This window comes from Gallus gallus, chromosome 2, assembly GCF_016699485.2.
Source record: "Gallus gallus isolate bGalGal1 chromosome 2, bGalGal1.mat.broiler.GRCg7b, whole genome shotgun sequence".
NCBI classification, from domain to species: Eukaryota; Metazoa; Chordata; class Aves; order Galliformes; family Phasianidae; genus Gallus; species Gallus gallus.
Genome location: NC_052533.1, coordinates 91494570 through 91515083, shown reverse-complemented (window position 1 = coordinate 91515083; position 20514 = coordinate 91494570). Strand labels below are relative to the sequence as shown.

At 45.2% G+C, this 20514-nt stretch overlaps 1 protein-coding gene and 1 long non-coding RNA gene across 2 annotated transcripts; one reads left to right on the top strand and one right to left on the bottom strand.

The window, feature by feature from the left end:
• On the top strand, positions 1 to 10771 carry LOC121109753. Its single transcript, XR_005857423.2, has 4 exons — positions 1 to 2394; positions 8643 to 8678; positions 9372 to 9444; positions 10036 to 10771. It is a non-coding gene; the product is annotated as an uncharacterized LOC121109753 (long non-coding RNA).
• On the bottom strand, positions 6163 to 16322 carry FAM69C (family with sequence similarity 69 member C). Its single transcript, XM_419100.8, has 4 exons — positions 16068 to 16322; positions 10767 to 11444; positions 7312 to 7476; positions 6163 to 6596 (listed from the first exon to the last, which is right to left on the bottom strand). Exons 1-4 carry the CDS (start codon positions 16248 to 16250, stop codon positions 6381 to 6383), a joined length of 1242 nt encoding a protein of 413 aa, XP_419100.3. The 5' UTR covers positions 16251 to 16322; the 3' UTR covers positions 6163 to 6380.
• Positions 16323 to 20514: the final 4192 nt, after the last annotated feature.

The following is a 20514-nucleotide window of genomic DNA, read 5'->3' as shown; positions in this document are numbered from 1 at the left end:
GACTTGATCCTTATGGGTCTCTTCCAACCTAGGATATTCTATGATTCTATTATTCAGTGAACATGTTACATAAAGTTACAGTTCATCAAGCAGATGCACCAATGTCCATGTGCACACCTGCTGCTTTTATTCCACGAACTGTTTAATAGGATGACTAAAGGAAAAGCTCTGAATGTAAGTTTGCAAGAGTTATTATTTTATTCCTCCGTGCTCCAGACTGGATACACAGTTTTGCCAAGTTTGAGATATAGTCTTAATCCATGTGAAAGCATATTTGAACTTGAGTTTGGCAAAGCATTTGTTTGTAATCTAGAATCAGATACTACTGGTATAATTACATTTGCTGAGTCTGAAGAGAGAGCTCCAGGGGAGATCTGAGAGCGGCCTTTCAGTATCTAAAGGGAGGCTGTAAGAAAGAAGGGGACAGATTCTTCAGCAGGATCTGTGGTGATAGGACAAGGGGAAATGATTTCAAACTAAAAGAAGGGAGATTTAGACTGCATATAATGTTTATCTGATAAGTTTTTTGGATATAAGTTTTTATGATAAGGGTAGCGAAGCACTGGCACAGGTTGCCAAGAGAGGTGGTGGATGCCTCATCCTTGGAGACACTCAAGGTCAGGCTGGACGGGGCTCTGAGCAGCCTGATGTAGCTGTAGGTGTAGATGGCAGGGGGGTTGCACTAGATGATCTTTAATTGTCCCTTCCAGCTCTAATGAAACTGTGATTCTATGATAAGAGCTAGATTTTGAATACTGGAGTAATGACATGGATATTTACTTACTTGCTTATCAGTCTATCAATCAGGCCCTTGTTTCATGTAATAAATATTTAGCCAATGACAACTGTCATCTGCAAGATTAGAATGGTGCTTAATAATCCTTGTACTTGAGAAAATTTTAACTTTTGGTAACTACTTTTCCAGGTATAAACTTTCATGGCATAGAGGACAAAATCTATTTCCTAAGAACAGTGATACAGCCTGAAATGTGTCACATTGGTTGAAACACCTACTTTTTTTAGATACTTACATTTAACCTCTTCTTTTGAAGAAAAAAAGTTACCTTGTTCTTTCCCATGACTTTGCATGTCATACTTCTAAGGGAGTGAACCCATTCTGAACTCAATAGAGTTTGGTCTCTTCCTTCTGTAGCATTAATCTTGGAGACATTATGACCAATTTAAGCCGAATGGGGGTTTCTCTTTCTAACTACCTACTTGCAAACTGCTAAGGAACCAGCAAGGGAAAATGAGCACTACTCACAATAGTCTCCAGCTTGGATTGCATGTATCTTGAAAACACGAGCAGCAGATGCTTGTGGAAGTGATTATGCACTCAGTCATATGTACATCCTCCTGGCTGTCATCACCACTTCTACACATTTGTAGTATAAGAAGAAAACCCTGGGAGTTTATGGGGGGGAGGGCGGAAAAAGAAGCACAAAGTATATTTCAGAAGGACAAAATAATCCTAGAGTTTTTAAGGAGTTCAGCAATCACTGCTGCTCAGGGGCCCAAGCCGGCAAGATATTCATTTATCAAACTTGAAAGAACCCCACAAGATTATGGATAGTAACCTTCCTAGGGATTTCAACATTTCACCATGTTGTCATTTATAAACATATAACACTTTTATTGAGAAAAACACTCCTTTCTTTCTTTTTTTTCTTTTTTCTGATTCAGGCTGTAGTAACTGGGGCAATTTTCTGCTTTTATATAAGTAGTACTTCTGAAAGCTTGCACAAAATTATTTTACTCTGTCAAGCCTATAGTCTGCAGACATCATTATATTGTGCCAACAATCTTATTTTGGATCCTTACATGCACACAGCAAATTACTTTGGAGGTGTCAGTGCAGCACCCTCTGTGCTGTCGTTCTTTTTCATTTTGAAGAAATACAGAAGGAATATTTAGGATTTTTTTTTCCCAAGTAATTTCTTGACATTCCCTGATTTTTCAGAACAGTCTCCTGTTAGCTTTGGTTCTGAATTTAGTTGTCCTGGATTTTTGTTCTTCCAAGCAACTCAAGCTTTCACTCTCTACATGTTGCAGCCTTTTTTTTCTGCTGCTAAAAGACAAAACAAAGTGTCGGCCTTTCTCCTGATTTCACTGAGGATCAGGAAAGGTGGCAGTGCCAGAGGCTCCTGACTCTGCTCATTGCTCTGGCCCACTGCAGCTCATTCCCAACTGGTGGATTTCATCTTTCATCTGTTCTGGGCTGCTGAGAGCATGCTTCCACTGATAGCGGTTATGGTTTTTCTTACAGTTGCTTGTCCAGATGTGGAAACTGATACTAGAAGCACCAGGTTCTGATGTCACAGTCTGATACTCATTACAAGCTGAAATTCATCACCTTCCAACCCGGTGACATACCACAATATGATCTGCTGAAAGGTAGGTAGCATGGTATATGGCTTCAATTCTTCTTCTGAAAAGCACAAAAGAAATTAAAAGAGCATTTTGTGTCCACATTTTTTTTCACCACAGAAAAAATAAATATCATTGCAGAGTACCTAACTCCTTCTACATCCTGATCCCATTTTTCACCACTTGGAAGCATTTTCTTCAGTCCATGTTTCTGGTTGAAAGAAAATAAGGCCTTCCCTCCTTTCTTCCCCTGTCCTGAACAAGTGGTTTTGTACCTACTGCTGCCTCAAGCAATGCATCTGAATGCTTTTAGTGAAAGGGGTTCAGCCAACTCCCACTAGGGTTTAGGTAGGCTCTGTATGAAAAACTGTGGCTATGGTAATGACCTGCTGTTCTGGGTTAGTCACCATTATGTCAGCCCCAGAAGCACAAAGGAGGACAGGAAAATCCTTTGGGGCATGTTCTGCTTTGTTTCATATCACCCGAGTGCATGGCTATGGTTTGCAGATGTTTTTGAAAAGGATACTATACCAGAAGGACAAAAATCTGCATTGAAGAAGTTTTCTACGAAAATCTTAAGAAAAGGGCTGAATTTATTTTCCTAAAGATTATGAAATGAACTTCCAACTGAATTCACCTCTGGTAAACTATGGGAACAGATAAGTGTATTCAGATTATTGCAGAGTTGAAACACCTGCTGTTAACCAAGATGCAAAGAAGGAATAAACAATCACTTAATGTCATTCCTCTTTCACAGAGAGCCATAAAATTGGCAGAAAGTTGCTGAGTAAGGCACGAGTACAGCAAGAGGTAGAAATGAATCAAGAGGTAGTGCCACTTTTATAGGGAAAAAGGATTCAGGAACAGACTGACCAGGCACAGAGATGGGGCTGAGATCAATTTAAGGGGAACACAACTGTTGGGCTAAGTGGCCATTGCCAGTACAGCCAAATGCTATTAGTGAACATATATAATAGGAATCATTTTTTATCTGGAGAAGTAGCAGCTCTGGAGATACCTGAAAGTAAGAAACCAAGCAGAAACCACCACAGCCCGCATTAACAGCGTAACCAAGATGTGGATACGAAGTGGGAAAACAGCCGGGGCCCAACAGCAGGCAGGACTCTCAGCAGCACCCACCTGACCCAGCCAAACCCCTGAGCCAGCTGGTTATGTCCTTATGTCAGTGCTAAGGCAAAAGGAAGGCAACTTTGTCAGAAAAGGAGCACCTTCTGACCAGCGGTTTACCAGGCTCAAGTGACTTTGCAAGGAGCACGAGGCAGTGGAGAATCAGGCTCTTAGATTCTTCCTGTCTCTGCACTCATTGCTGAAGGTGTACCAAAGCCAGCCAGAGCTGGCTATGTAAGTGATACTCACTCTCACAACCCAGCCACGTATACATAATCCTACTGTGTTCTATTGAGGGGCTTCTGAGGCACTGTTTGTGAGGATTGTTCTCAGTATCATGAAAGGAAGGAATGAAACTTAATGACCTGGGAAAGTGCGTGGTGGGGGAAGGAGGTTCCTGCCAGGTAGTGGTGCCTGCAGCTAAGTCCTAAAGGGTTGGAGAAAGATATCAAGGGCAGTTTCCCTTACTAAATCCAGCCAAGAAGTATCCTCTGAACACAATGACGTTCCACCAGCATTTTGCTGCTACATTACATTTTAGTATGGGTTTTGTTTTTTTGTTTCACTTATCCTTGTGTCTAAGGAGTGTCTGATCCTTTGTAGAGGAGTTGCAGGAACACAAAGGTACTCTGACAGTAACAGAATCACTGTGCCTAAGGATAAAGGCACCAGATCTATGTCAAGGCAGGATCATTGATATAACCATACTCACATCATTCCTGACTGACACTCACTCTGGCCTACAGTTAAAAATTGCTAGTTATGAGGATTGAAGTTTTCCCAAATGATCTGTTCCATAGGTCCACTGTTTCTTACTATTAGAGAGGCTGTAACTAACATCTGTTTTTTTTTGTTTGTTTGTTTTGTTTGTTTTTTTTTTTTTTGGCTTAAGCTCATTGCTTGTCATATCCACCAAGAAAATATGGACAGAACAGTTCACTCCTACTCCTTTTATTATCCTCTTTCTTTTTCTGAAGAGTCACCATGCCCCTCTTCAGTCTCTTCTTCCCCAGACTTCCCCCAGTTTACTCAAACTTACCTCATACACCAAGTCTTCACAAAGTGAGATGTACTTTTCCCATTTCCTATTCATCTTCTCTCTACATAAGACGCTTCATGTGTCCCCAGCCCTTTCACACCATCTGATTCTTTCCTTCAGTATTTTCTCCTCTATCATCTCCACAGCTTTGTCCTGGGACTTGCTCTGAAATCTGTGTGCCTTGTTTTGTTCTGCTTTCCTGCTTTTGCAAAGGATGACCTTATAATACTGTCTCCCAGGCTAGGGCAGAAGCACAAACTGAACACAGCTCATTAAAATAGGAGCTCTGGAGTCCTAGTTCTGGATAAGCAGCACTTTGCCTTCAGAACAGCCCCAGGCAAAACAGCTGACCTTGTCCTCTCTACGAGCTTTTCAGCACTTGAATGATTTTTAAGATCACAGTAGTTTATTGGAATAAGTAGCGTTGCGTTTTGTTTTGTTTTAAACTAATACCAGTTGGAAAATTTGAGCTACTTTTGGGTAAGTGTCAAGGTCTCCTAAGCAGGTCCCATTTTTCTGGTCATGGGCTGTCGCTTTGGAAACATAAGTGCAAGGGACCACTGCTGCCCAGAGTTTATGTAAAATTAGTGCTCTCACGCTTCAGGACTGTGGTCAGGCTGAGGCATATACAGATAAAAAAGATTGTGTTGTTATGTGTCTCGCATTCACAAAGCAGTACTGCCAGTCTTAGGACTGAGGAACTGTTGTGAGCTGAGGGCTGTCACAGGCTGTTGGTTTATTTTTGTTTGTGGGGTTTGTGAGGTCTTCATGCCACACACAGCTCACAGGTATATTACCTAGTACTGAGACTAAGTATATACAATGTTTTCTGAACCTCTATGTCAAATTCTCCAGTCCCTGCTACAGAGTTGGAAAGGGAAGGTTAATGATTTTAAATCTAGGAGCCTTTATTTACGTAACCGTTTGCAAGATCAAGAATTCTTCTGAAAATTTCCTTTTGTTCATAAAATTAATACCGAGTAAGAAATCTCAAGGTCTTTATATTGTTCTGTTCAGTGCAAAGGACAGATTGTTGGCATTCCTGGGCAATTCTGCTATCTGGCAAAGCAGTGCTTCTTACCAAGTGCTCTGATGTTCAAGTGCCTGAGGGCTTGCTCACGTGGGGAAAAGTCAGTGTCGTTTTCTTCACTGCAGAATATGAGTATCCACATGGGAACTAAACATGGGTACAATTATTTTGCTCTAGTAAAGCCCTAAGTATCTTCCCCAGAAAGTTAGCTATGGCGCAAGTAATGTAACACACCATTTGGGAACATCAGAAAGGAGTGCTTTGTATGAAAGCAGCTCTTCCATGTGACAGTACATTTCCATGTTTGAGCTTGGTTTTTGATACTGAAGACTCAGTCTTTACTTTTAAAACCCCTTATGCTACAATGAAAGAAAAACAAACATCATGCACGTATTTATCCACACCCATCCAACCACCTTGTTAATGATTGATATTAGTGTTGCTGCACTTCCAGTTTTCAACTTCAAAGCACCATCTCATCCCTAGAGAAATGCATAATCACTTGGAGCACTGCGCTCAGACAGATGCTATCTGAGCAGGCAGGTAAATGATGCGTTGGATGTTGATGGAGAATACAGGAAAATAAACAAGAATGAAATCAGGTAATGTAAAACAATTTCATATTTCAAGAGATATTAACAGGACATGCTGCACCTGCAGTCATGAATTTCATTTGCATAGATGGAAAACTATGTGCTATGAATGTAATACAGTGGGTAGGAGGGATGGAGGAGAGACAGGAAGCACAGGCTGCCTCACATACAGCATCCCTCAGCAGTGGTTGTGATCTGGCCTTTGCAGTTCTGCCTCCTGTGTCTACTCCACCCTTTGCAGTTCTTGCTGGCTGACCCGAAGCAGATGGTATAATTCAATGAGAGATTTCAGAGTTCTTTGGTGCATGGTAGCATCCACATGTCCCAGCTCTGCACACTCCTGCACAGCCTTCTGCAACTGCGGCTGCAGCGGGAAGGAAACCAGTGGTCCTCTGAGACTTGGAGAAAACCAGCGACGGAATATTTTGTCACAAATGACCTGAGGAAAGAAAAAAGAGCAGATTGCTGTCTTGCAGGAGCTTTAACTAATGCCCTGTTGCTCCCCTGGGACTGTAGCCAAATGTCTCTACTCTTGTATCAGCTGGACCCATAATGCCTCTAGCCATTCAAAGAGGAAGATAAAGAAAAGGAACTTGTATAGAGGCTATTCTCTAGCTGAGGCATCCCCTTGTGCATAAGAAATGGTGAGGGTAGGGAGGAGAGAAACAGGCAAAGCACAGCCAGGCTGTGCTCCCCCAGCCTCTGTGCTGAATAAGTACATTGCAACAGCACAAGTTGAGTGAATTATAGACATATATATCATACCAGGGCCACATACCCTATGGACCCCTCTCTCCACTTCATCTGCGCACTCCATTTGTAAAGCAGATAATCACAGCCATAACCTTCCACTGCTTACAGGTAGACAGCCTGGACTTCACTATTAGTGGAGGCAGTAATGACAAATCCCCTGCTCCTCGTACTTCCTATCTGAGGAGCTGGGCAAACAGCATCTGCAGCAGCTATGTGGAAAGACAGCAAATAAATAGTCTGCTTGCATGCCCCAGGATGTGAATTCTGAATGGCACTGGCACTTAAGTGGCCGTGTTTAAAATGTCTACATGCACTGCACAGTGTTCTAGTACATAACATGCATTTTATAGTCAACATGATTTTAAAAGAAAGGGAAGCATAAAGCAGCTGTGTCTACTCACTTGCAAGTTGTTATTGGCTCTCTGTGCTCCACATCTTCTGATTTTCAGATTGCATTTTGAAAAGCAATCAAAAAAATTACAATCTTCATCTCCTGTGCAGTTCTGTTCAAGGATGTCCCTCATTTTGGGTTCAAAAAAAGCCATATCCACATCGATGGCCACCACCTATGGATCCAAACAAGCCATCAAAACAGGCAGAGCACAAGCTGGGGATAGAGCTGAGCAAGCATTCTTTTGCTGCTTTCTCTGGGAAATGCTGTGCAGAGAGCACAGCAGAGAACTGGGATCTCAATGAAAGAGCTTTCTTTCGCTTAACTGAGCAGCAGTAGTCTTATGAATACCACATTTTAAACAAAAACAGCCAACACTCAAAGACAGCAGGAAAGAGAAAATTATCTGTGGACAGCATGCATCCCTGGGGTCAGCTGGATTGACTTGCCTTAAACCAGAACGATCCGACTTGAAGACTGATGTACTTGTTTTTGCAGTTTATGCAGATGGCAGCTCAACCTTTTAATTATATGATGTCACACGTCTACCCACAGGCCAGATGGTATCATTTTGCAACTCGCCTTTCCAGACTAAGCCCATGACTTTACCATTGTAGAGAGGAGCATTATGATGCACAGAAGTACCCGCAAGTGGCACGGCTCCTCCAGACCTGCCATTGCATTTAGTGGGTTTGTACCTGCTCAGCTGTAGAAACAGATACCCGCGGTTGCTTAAAGCTGGGGAAGTTGGGTCTGTTAGTTACAATTTTAGTCACTTACTGTGCTGCTGCCTGGGCTAGATTTGAAACCATTCTGGGACTGAATGGCTGGAGTCTCAATTTCTGTCAGGGCCACTCCACACATGAATACTTCACTTCAAAAAACCTCAGAAATCAGCAAGGGAAGGAGGAAAGACAGTAAGCTGATGGCGGCTGCCTGACTGTAGACTGACTGTGGGTGAACACAGTGAAAACAGTCACCCTATGGTGCTATGAACGCAGCCATCAGCACAACTTCAAAGCCATGCTTAGCACTTAGCACTCGGAACCTTCACTCAGAGAGCCTTGTAGAGGCTGCAATAATTTTGCAGGTAGGGAAACACCTGGGACTTGGGCAAAGCAGAGTTACACAGGCACAAAGGATAGTCTCATTTTTAAGATTTAGCCCCCTAAACAACATGTGATACTGCACTGTGGCTGGAGCACCAGCTGGATCATCTCCAGGAACTAAAGATGTCTGGTCTGGTAGAGGGCCAAGCAAACCTTCCACAGGCAAAAGAGCAAGGTCTAATCTTCGTGTTATGCTTTTTATTATTATTATTTTTCCTTTTTCTCTCCCCAGGGAAAATCTTAAGGAGATGAGGCATGGCTTAAAAACGTGAGTATTTTTAAGCTTCTTGGAGAGCTTGATAGTCATGATGTAGCCTAGGGAGATTCACACGTTTCAACAGGCTGGTTGTTTTTTTTTTCTTCCTTAAGCTTTCTGCAGTTTTGATGTTCACTTCTTTGGGGTTTCTTGTATCTGGCCAAGATGCATTTGGTGCAAGAACAGGGCAAAGAGACGTCAAAGATGTGCAGAATTTCCCCAGTCCTTTGGTCACTGCACAAACTTCCTTGTGGCTCTCTGCCAACACTGCGCATCTTTGACAATCTTGTCATTTGTTCTGCTAGGAAGAAGAGCCCTCAGGATGACTTATCAAGGCAGTGGTTTCTACTCTCCTGTACTGCAGGAACAGCATGCGAAGGCTGGAATGAGGGCTGGAGAGCTATCCCCAGCATTTGAAAATAATTCTCAAAACTCTTGCATGCCAGGCATTTCTTTGAGCATTAGCAGTCTCATTACTGAGATAAGTAATAATGGTACTATTATGCAGTTTTGTTATTATCCTATGCAGAGTACAAAAGCAAGCAAGTAAAAAAATATCTTCAAACAGACAGGAAGGACTAAAGAAAAGCTGCCTTTTTTTTTTTATGACCCAATTCTGACAATTGACAACGCAGCCCAGAATTTCTACTTCTCACTCTTCTTCCACAGTCACTCAGCAGAAGCTATCTCTGTTTTCCTTCTCAGCTTTCTGGCCGTATGCATCTCCTGCCTCAGCCAAGTGGGGGTGACAGAAGGAGATACCATCACATAACAGGCTGTAAGTAATGTGCAACTGGGAGAACCATGTGTGAGAAACAGCTTACTTTATTGTTTCTGTTGCTGTTGTAATTAATTCTCCTAGAAATTCGACCTGAGAATGCTTTACTGTACCAGAAGGTGACTGCTGTCTCTCCTGACCCCAGAACTCGTGGGAGAATCCTGGAGAACCAAGCCTCACCAGGAGGACTTGTAGTGGAATTCACACCAAATATTCTCTCTCTTCTTCTAAGTGAAATCTCATTTTCTCTATGTAGATAGCAAAACAGATGTTCTAGTGTGTGCTCATGTGCAGTTACAGCCTGGCATACCTGAAAAAGATGGGTAAAGCCTGCCTTGAAGAACCTCTGTCCAAGTATTGGCACTCTTTTCTCAGTTTCTTGCCATAGTTCCCCACCCGTTCCCTGTTCAGCTGCTGTACTGCACCTGAATAAACAATGTAAGTGAAGGGAAGGTGAAGGGGAATCACTCTAATTGCTCTTAATGACTATAAGTTTAGGTTATGTTTCTCAAGTGCTCTGAAGACTTGAGTGTTTGTGAGTTCTGATAACAGCATACAAGTTCCTGAAAACTCTTTTATATTCACTCAAAGTGCAGGAACTCCATCAGCGTCACTGCAAATTGCAAGTCTGGTTCAAACACTACCCAGTGGCTCCAATCCATACACACAATTCCCACTGAAATTGGCAGAATTCCTGCCTGCAGAATGAATGCAAGATATTTTCAGCAACGTGGTGCTGTGCTATATCACCACTTAGAAAAAACTTACAGCTATTCACTTCGGAGTTACAGTCATATAATGAAAAAATCAAACAGTGACAGTACCAAGGAGTGTCATGTCACCATCCTGGAGTCATTTCCGTATTGAATAAGCTGAAGACTAAAGCAGAAAGATGTGTACGTTTGTATGCAGGGAGTTTCCCTTGTGTCAGACCAGAAGATTCAGCCTTAGTGTTCCTTTCAGCGTCGCTACCAGATATAATTACCATGACTCAAGTTACAGCTTCATTAAAAGCTTCAGAGATCTCCTTGCCTTCAGGAGGCGTCCATCATCACATCCAAAGGATATGACCCTGTCACTGTCAATACGTTTGAGCAGATGAAACAAATCAGAACTGAATAAATAGTCCTGAAAACAAGCAGCAGGATCTAGTGCTCTGAAGTGGCTGCATGTATTAGAGGAAAAGCAGCGAAGAAGCTCCCACATTGCAAAAACTTGGCCGGAAACTGCGTGAGGAGGGAACTGTCAGTTCTTATGCTGCCACTTTCAGATTAGAATTAAACCTCAAATATCCACAACTCAACCCCAAAGCCCCAGCTTACCGTAAGATCGTGCCTGATAGCAAAGTTTTCTGGCTTGATGTCACACAGGTGTAGGCGATGAGAGAAATCATTATCAAAATGCTGCACCATGTCCAGAAAGCTGAGTGCAATGTCAATGATGGCTTTCACTCTGCTTCTGCGGCCAGCAAGGGAGGGACCTACTATGTTTTCCAAGGGAAAAAGAGTTTTGTGCCAGGCGTGTCCAGCTGTAAGATACTCCACGGCATAGAAATGTCCACAAGAGCCAATAATTCGTAGCACATGTTTGCTGAAGTCCTGCAGCAAACTGAAGAAAATGTATTCCTCCTGCTGGAGCAAGGACCACATGCTGGCCACCTGCGCTTTCCAATGTGGTCCCTTCCTCCTTGTCCACAGGGGCCCTGTGCTATTGTTAGACAGTTCTAGCCCCAGAACATTCTTGACCTCCAAGGCTACCATCAGCAGAATCTCTCTTTCAGGAATATCCTGTGTTTCCACCTCGTCCAGCATACTGAGATGCTGGTAGCTGGAGAAGATTTCCTTTTTGGATTTCAAGATGATGGGCTGGCCTCTCCAGTCAGCCTGGATGACCTTCTTACCTCTGTCATAGTAAAGGCAGTGTTTGTACACCAGCTTCTGCGCCACGCACAGGTCTTCACAAAGGTCACCGGTCAAGGCTCCACTGCTGTAGTCAAGGCACTGGAGTGAAAGAGAAGAAGGTTCATATTCACATTCCCATGGACCACTTAGGAGAACATCAGAAAATGAGTGAAGGTTCTAAGGCTCTAAGCTCAAGAGAGCTATAGCAGTTGTGAAGCACACACCTTCTACAGCTGTTGGGTGATTCAGTGGCTTTTCAGAAGTCTCTAGAGACTTCTCTTACTATGGGGAGTCTTGCGTCAAAAGAGCCATTTGGGGAATGGTAAAAGGGCAGGCTTTTTTTTTCAGGTTACTCCTTAAGTTTTCACCACACGGGAGGTCAGTGTGACAAACATTTAGGTGTGCTACGTGAGATTCTGGGCCGTATCAATTTAAGATACATGAGATGACTTCCAATGTAACTCAGAACTTCTCTGGAAGGCTCAGCACTGTGTAACGTAGACATCTCCACTTAAGCTATAGGAGGGGTAGCTGGGTTGCTCGGACCCTCAGTAGTCCTATGTGTGTCACCTCTGCATTCAACGTGCCCTGAATGAAGCAGTAGGAACCTCCTTCTGCACTGCTTCAAAACAAAGAGGTTGCACTCCAAACCTCTTTTTAAATATCTACGTGTTGTTGAACGAAATGACTTTCCTAGTTTTCGTACGTACTTAGCACTGTCCCTCTGACATTTTTATATGAACTGCATGGATACTTGTTAAAAACTTAGAGGAAAGCAGTCCATTGTAACCTGGGAACTGCTGTTTGATAGTTAAGCGGTCGCTGCAAATTTGTAAAGGAATTGCAAAGTTTCCCTCACCAATCCTTCCCTTAAACTCATAATTGTTTCCATGCCGCCACTTCCAAAAGTGTAGGCTGTTCCTATATTCCTGTGGGCATTCAGAAACGCAGCTGCAGGGACTACGTTGGGCGAAGCAGTTGAGGGAATGATCAGCGGTCTCTGATGGAAGGGGAATGGACTGTGGGGGTGAAGAAAGCCAAACAGCTGGGAGGCGGCTTGACAGCGTCAGCCTTCTTCATTGCTTTCCGGCATTTAAACTTCCATTGAAACAAGCTGGCAGCTCCCACTGCACGTAGAATGCTCGCACAGGCTGCCTGACCCCCGCCTCATTCGTAACTTGCCGTTACATAAACAGGAAACATGAGCATGACATTTAAGCAACGTATTTTCTCAGAGTAGCCTCTGAGGTGTTACACCGAGGGAATCCATTCTGATGCCAGGCAGCAGCCTATGTTAAAAATCACACTGGAGAGTGGGTGCAGGATTATGTCCAAAATCCAGGAGTGATGCAGGAAATGGTGCTACGTTGGCTAAGACAGCTCACTGGGTACAGGTCAGACAGGCACAGAGTATACACTGCAGTGTTCTCGCAGCCCAAAAGAGAGCATCCGGTGCCAGCAAGGGCAGCCATGTAAGTGAACTCCTTCAGTCCAGGGTGATGTACCTGTGTGAAGCTCACACATTGGCATCCACAGGATGGTCTCCCTGGCAGACTCCCTGGGCTGTCAGAGCACACAGATCAATGATCTCGTTTGTGAAAATCTGCTCCTGTGAATGCAATACGAGTTTATTTTCCCTTTTTAAGTAGGAAATATGTTTTGTTTTGGAGCTTAAACATAATTACATTTAAAATCATCGCTCTTCTGTTGAGAAAACTATAACCTAATTCTTGTTATGCCAGAATTGAGAATAGAGGACTCGGTCCTGTAATTGGGTCCACGTGAGTGAACCCCTGCCCCTGTGGACATTTTTACTGTGCCACGTTAACTCACGAGGGGCCAAGTGCACATACATCTCACATCTAGTACAACACGCGCCCAGGAGACCTTCAGTAGAATGTGAACATGCAGCTTGTTTCCTTGTGTTCTCATCATATCGTACATAACAGCAATAATAAGAAAAAGCAGTTTGGAAAAGTAGTCTCACATTTCCCAAACATAGGAGCTGAGTCATTTCTGAACACGGCTGCAGTTCAGGACTTGCCTGCTTTTCCATTTGAACCGGTATCTGACAAACAGTCTGAGTCGTCTTATACTGAAACTGTGCAGTGTTTGCAGAGAGAAATTAGCCAAGAAGTTCCTACTCTTATAATGATTAGGCACTGATCAGCCTTCAAGTATCATCCCCTATTGGTCACCGATCAGCAAAGACTGGCTTCAACTTCATGTCCTCGGTACTTCAGCCCAGTTACTCCAGCTCAGTGTTTTATGCTTTGCCATATGCATAATGCTTTAAGATTAGTTCTTCAGCCCCCTCACTATAATCACTATGTTTTCAGCCCTTGGATATTTTTTGTGTTTTTACTCCCTCTCCATTTTTTCTTTCCTGTCTTCCCACATCCATCTTAGCAGCACCAACATCAAAACTGAATGCTATGGTTTAGCACTGTGGAGGTAACTGCCCTCCCCTGCTTCTCACTTTAGGATATATTCAGAGCTCCTATCTCCCTTTTTTGGCACGTTCTGCACCGACAGCTGGTATTGAAGCGATTATTTGATCCCCACATCCTTTTCCAAAGTCATGCAGTTTCACAGGGCAGTCTTCCATCCTGACGGCATTGCTCCCCAGCATATTAGGGTGTATTAAAGTCATTTTTGTGGACTGAAAACTTTTAGACGGGTGATTCAGATTACCCTGCAACAAAAAGATGGCCTCGATTATTTTCCAGCTCAGGAACCTTTTCACCAACTGCAACTTTCACCATACAAGATTTTACTTCCTCACGACGACTGCTGACAAAAAGGAGAACTGGAGTCCAAAGAAATCTAGGAATGGTCCTACAGGATGACATCTCTGTCCTAATGGCTGCACTCCGAGATCTGTTGAGATAGTTTACATCTTCCTAATGGGCGCCCTTTGAATGCCACAAAGTACCGGACTTTGAAACCCCAAATATGGAAGTGATACTAAGCAAAAAGCCATATAGAAAAACAGCTTTACAACACAAGAATGCAAATAGAAGCGGGGCTTGGACTCTGTCATCTGTTTCTGTTTAATTTGGCTGCATAATTTTTCATAACCTCAGTACACCAAGATGAGCTAAAAAAAGCTGGGGTTAACTTCATGTAAAAGTTTAAATTAATGTAAATCCTACCTTGAGTTTACATTAATTCATATAATTTACTGTACCACCAGGAAGGGGAACAGCTGTTTATGAGGGTGGGTAGTGATACGAAAAGGGGGAATGGTTTTAAACTGGGACAGGGGAGGTTTAGGTGGGATATTAGGAAGAAGTTTTTCACAGAGGATGGTGACACACTGAAACAGGTTGCCCAAGGAGGCTGTGGATGCCCCTTCCCTGGAGGCATTGAAGGCCAGGCTGGATGTGGCTCTGGGCAGCCTGGTCTGGTGGTTGGAGACCCTGCACATAGCAGGGAGTTGGAACTCGATGATCATTGTGGTCCTTTTCAGCCCAGGCCATTCTATGGTATGATTCTATGAAATGCCATTACTTGGTGTATATATGAGGCTTGTGTCCTGTCTTCTTATCACGTACTTCTCCTACATAAATGCAATACAAAGGTTTGGGAAGCATCAAACTCCTCCAGAGAAAAAGAAAATCGATCACTGTACGATGTAGTTTGTTCAGTCTAAGCAAAGGTGGGACTGGTTTTAGGAAAGAGAAAGCAGTCCTACGGAGAGCTTAAGTTCATCTCTGCAAAACCCACAGGGCTGCTTGGGCCGTCCCAGAACAACTCACATCCACGTAATGGTACAATTTTACTCAGCAAATGGACAAAAATCCTCAGAAATACCGCTTACAGGGGCAAATACTCATGCAATTTTCACCCCCTTGTTTAAAATAGCTCATATTCTTATCTCCTACTGAAAACAGTACAGATGACAGTCAGTGTAGTTTCCCTTGGAAGTCAGTTTTACGTTGTAAGAGGTGTGATACCGCAGCTACCGGATCGCTTTGCCAACCAACAGCACTTCAAACAGCTGTGGGACTCACGCAGTGGTCGGGAGGGGTATAAAGACCCATCTCTGGGCTGATGATGAAGCCGAGCTCATTTTCTAACCATTCCACTAGAAGGATAATCCCTTTCTAATGCCATTTGGGAAGACCGTGAGTTGCACATCTTGAGAACGCAGATGAATACAGATTCTCAGCCACCGTTCCTCCTCTATTGTACAGGCATTAGGGCATTTTATGAGCAATGCTTGCTTGCTTGCTGCAGACTATTTCATTTTCACCAGCATTTCTCCTTTTCCTTTCCCCTTCCCTTCTCCTTCTCTTTTCCTCCTTCCCATTCCCCTTCCCTTCTTCCCTTTTCCCTTCCCTTTAACCAACAACACTACAAATGCCTTAACTGAGAAACAACCTCAAAGCCTTAACCCACGCTGCTCCTCTTTTCCAAGTGCTTCCCACACAGCCGTAAAATCTGCTCTCCTTTCTTTTTTCGGGTCGCTCGATGCTAACGACCATTCAGTAATCCTTCCGTGAATCCCGAAGCACCGCGTCTGAGATGTGCCAGACGTGAAGCAAACGGCGCACCGCTCCCAAACGGCCGCTTTCCCTACGAGCACCTTCCCGACCGAAGCACTCCGGGGCGGGCTGCCCGCTCCCGAGCGGCCCCGGCAGCGCACCCACTCTCGGTGCTGCGGGAGCCTCCCGTCCGCAGCGGCCGACGGCGCAGCCCCCGTCGGGGCGCACGTACCAGCCTGGCCAGGATGCGGTGGCCGTCCTCGTCCGTGCAGCGCTCGGAGAAGGCGCTCCCGTGGAGGAGAAGGAGCAGGGCGCTCAGCACCACCCAGCCGGCGGCCCAGGCGAGGAGGAACGCGAGGGTGCACCGGCGCCAGCCTGCGAGCCGCAGCCTCCTCCAGCCCGGGATGCCCCTCATCTCCGAGGCCGGGCCGGGCCGCTCCAACCCCGAGCGCGCCCTCTCCCCGCTCCGTGCCGGCGTCCATCGCCCGGCGCCCCCCGCCCCACCCCGCCGCCTCCCCGCGGCCGCCGCCCCCGCCCCGGGCCGGTGCCGTCCCCGCGGAGCCCGGAGCTCTCCTTTTGAATTGAAGCCACGTAGTTCCGCCTTCTTTTGTCTGCTCTCCCCGTGCCAAGCGGCCCCTGCCACCGCCGATGGAGCTGCTCGGCGGCTTCTCCCCCCCTCCGCCTCCCCCTTCTCCTTCCCCTCCAAGTTTCGCACCCGGGAATAAAAGGGGTTTTGAAAGCGGGCGGGGGCTGCTGTGGGAACCTCTCCTCATCCCGGCGGCTGCCTGACACTCTGAAAGGGGCGGCTCGGAGATGGACGGCTCTTGGTGAGAGCTCCCGTTAAATAGGAGGAAAAAAAAAGAAAGAAAGAAAAGAATGAAAAAAAAAAAAAGTCGTTTATTCTGCAGTAACTTCTCGTCCCGTTTTGTTGATGGGTGCCCGTTTGCTAACGCTACCCCTATTATGGGCTGCCCCTTGGGCTGCTCACAGCAGCTCCCGCCGCTCCTCTGCCCCATCCCGTGCCGCCGAGAAGCTCGGCACTGCTGCCGCCTCACGGCTCCACGGCAGCCGGGGACCGCAGCAGGCATATGGGTGCAGTCAGAGGATCACAGCGTGGCTTCGGCTGGAAGGGCCCTCAAAGCCCACCCATCCCCACCCCGTGCCATGGGCAGGGCTGCCCCCCACCAGCTCAGCTGCCCAGGGCCCCATCCAACCTGGCCTTGAGCGCCTCCAGGGTTGGGGCACTACAGCTTCTCTGGACAGCTGTGCCAGCGCCTCATTGCACTCTGAGTGAAGAAATTACAGTGTCTGACTCAGGTTTGCTGTCAGATATGGTGAAGAAATGACCAGATTCATTTTCTTTCCTTTGTATGGATGGTTACTTCAGGCTACTTGCAGTCCCATAGCAGGAAGATGGATTGTAGTTAAGGAAATCACTCGGAGGGTAAATTACTTACCCAAATGAATAAGAGTAGCAGGCTGCCCCATGGATGGAAAACTAGAAAATAATGCGGTAGGCTAATTCTAATGTGTGCCTTGTGTAAGTTGCCCCGGGGCACATTTTGTTAGTCTGTTAATTTAAGGTGGTAAGGGGAAGGCTGGAGCACCCCTCCTAAGAGGAGAGGCTGAGGGAGCCGGGCTTGTTCAGCCTGGGGAACAGAAGGCTGAGGGGTCGCCTCATGGCAGACTTGCAGTACTTATAAATATGAGAGCAAACAACTTTTTACATGGTCAGCTGGCAATAGGACAAGGGGGAATGGTTTTAAACGAAAAGAGGGGAGATTTCAATGTTAGGTGCGAGGGGGACATTTTTCACTCGGAGGGCGGTGAGGCCTTGTCACGTCTTCTGTTGTCAGGGCTTTGCTCTCTCCTACCATCTCCTTTCTCCACACATCTGTGCCCATCCTTCTCACACTTTCTTTCACTCTCTGGTCCTGCCTATGGGATGGCACCTTTTGAGGCAATACAGTGTATTTCCAGAGGATGTAGCAAGCAGGGAAGTCTGACTGGGATCTGAAAACCAAATCCCATCTCAGTCTGATTCAAAACGCTTTCTGAAGCTCTCCTACAAGTTTTGGGCGTTCATCTTGAATTTTTGGGGGGCAGCACGTGGGGAAAGGCAGGAGGGTTCTTTTGATGTCCCCCTACAGAGAGGACCGGCTGGGCAGGAGCTGAGCCAACCAGCACTGGCTGCTGCTGCTGCCACCAAACAGCTGCAGATCTGCTGCAACAGCGTGTGGAGCAATCCTGAGATGGAGAGAGATGCGTCCTACCTGGAAGAGGGTCACACATGGCAGGGGGGTGTTTCCATACAGCTTGGCACAGAGCTGTTTGTTTAATAGCTTAGGTGCTACCAAAGCTATATATATTTTTCCATTTCATTTTTCAAAACACGGATCTTGGCTTCTCTCCGTGTCAGTGCTCCCCCACATGACATTATCTATTACCATTTCACATCTATGAGGCTCTGTGTACGTATCATTTGCATCGTTCCGGAAATAAATTCTACTTACTCTTGGCTTTGAGCTAAGATCAAACCATGGGGACCTCAGCTGTGGTGAGGTGGCATAGCTGAATTGCTCTAATTGCTGCTGACACAGCCAAGCACGTGCCCTTCTCTTCCTTTCCCTCCCTGCTTTCCCCTTGCTCATGGCTGCATAGTCCCGTCCCCTAGCAAAAGATGTGTTTTGCTGCCCACTGAATTCACTTAACTCATTAACGGAGGAGAAACCCATAAATGTGTTCTTTGCTGGGATTATTTTCGGGCAGGTTAGAAAGTCGGAGTGGAGTAAAGAGCCTACAACTCTCTCTTCAAACTGGAAGCAACTGCCGTACGTAACAGGTGAAATATTTTTACCCACAGGTGGCTGCTACTTTGAAATGGGGGAATTTCTCCTAATAAAAAGAAGCAGACTAAGAAAGAAGAATAGTTAAAAAGCCCTGGGTGAAAGAAACTCGATGAAGGAAATGCAAGTTACTTGACACTCCCACTGTACTATCAACCAGTTTAATTTTATAGTAAATCCCACATGAGGCGTTTGCAGCAAACAACACCCTATCAACCCAAGAGATTTTGACACAGCCTTTAGAGAGTGGCAAGGGATTGTATCTCTTTTTTCAGTCCCCGAAGTTTCAGATATCCTGCAGACTGCAGCAGGGGTGAAAAATGGAACAACTGCGGTAGCTGTAGGTGTGTGTGTACGCGTGGACGTATCTATGCACAGACACCACCATACATGCATCTCTTTAGATCATAACAAGAATTGATCCAGACAACTTGGATGCAGTGAGAGATCACAGCCTCGGTGTTTGAGGATCCAGGAGCCTTTCCTAGCAATCAGTTGCCGGCTACAAAGTTGAAAGCTGGCTTTAGATTTCCCTGAACTTCGAGGATCTTCTGGCTAACAGGGTCAGCTCCAGCCCAGCCACTGTAAAATACAAATCCAAGCATCCCTCATTGCAATTTTCCCTAGGAAAACAAAGCAAAATGAAACAGGAAGGCCCCTGCATCAGGGGAACTTTGTTTTCTGTATACAGTCAGATATGGCTATTTGACATTTCGCTCCTATATTCCTGAAAAGAGCTACATTCCCCTTCTCATTTAAACCGAAACATAAGCTTGACGGAAATTAATTAGTGGAAGTTCAATTAGCAATGTAAGGGCAGTAAAAATAATCCTGGCGTAATTATATCAATTGCTATCCAATTAAATTACCCAACAAGTTTGAATTACTGCTTGGAACAGAAATAGAGCATCGCGTTGGTCTCATCAGAAGATTGCACATCCCCAGCGACAGCTCAGAGCTGGGGCAGCCGCAGGGCGCAGCGCCCAGCAGCGAGGTGCCCTGGCATGGCTGTGTGGAGGAGCCTGGCGTGGTGTCCAGCCATGGTGCTGGTCCAGCCATGGTGCATGGCCCACGAGGAGTCCCCAGCGTGGGGATTTGCTGAGCCCACGCTTTTCTCATCGACTTCGGATAGAAGCTGTGTTGCCCAGGCTACATTAGGTCGTTAGCCCTTACTTTCCTAACTACTTAATTAATTTGGAGAGATTAAAAGAAAAAAATGGATCGATCATTAAGAAGCACCTTGGCACTCAAGTTAATGAAATGTAAAACTGGTTTGTTAGGAATTATAGTTCTGTTTGATGGATTGTGTCACCTTCTGTCAGTGGCTCTGGGTTGTCTCCGGAAATAGGGTACATTTTGGCTAGACCGGGGCACACATCTCTCTCCCCCTTTCCTCCCACATGATCAGGAAACTTTCAAGTGCTGTTCAAACGCACCTTAAAATAAATCTTAACGCATAAATATTTCTTTCTGATTTGCTGTGGTGAGGTCGAGTAACAGAAAAACATCCTAAGATCTGACATACATTTGAACATGTCCTTTAGGCAGTGAAATTCCCCTGCAGAGCACTGACTCCAGAAGAGGAATCCAAATGCATTTTCTCATTTATGCCATTAATCAAAAAGAATATGTTGCAAACTGCTCACAGAAGTTTTACTGCATCAGTGTGCACTGAGTTTATTGGGTCACACTGCAAACCAGGAGCAGAAAAGGGGCAGAATATAAAGTACAGAGTATATGGCATTGTGGACAAGGGAAATAAGTGGATTGATGTGCTGATATAAACAAGAGAAAGTGTTCAGACAGAAGAAGCTTTTCTATCATTCATATTAC

Coding starts and splice junctions, on each gene's coding strand:
- FAM69C (XM_419100.8), bottom strand. CDS start 16,250: ATGAGGGGCATCCCGGGCTGGAGGAGGCTGCGGCTCGCAGGCTGGCGC. Junction 11,445..16,067: donor ACCGCATCCTGGCCAGGCTG/GTACGTGCGCCC, acceptor CTTTCACTCCAG/TGCCTTGACTACAGCAGTGG. Junction 6,597..7,311: donor GAGCCAATAACAACTTGCAA/GTGAGTAGACAC, acceptor TTCTTTCCTCAG/GTCATTTGTGACAAAATATT.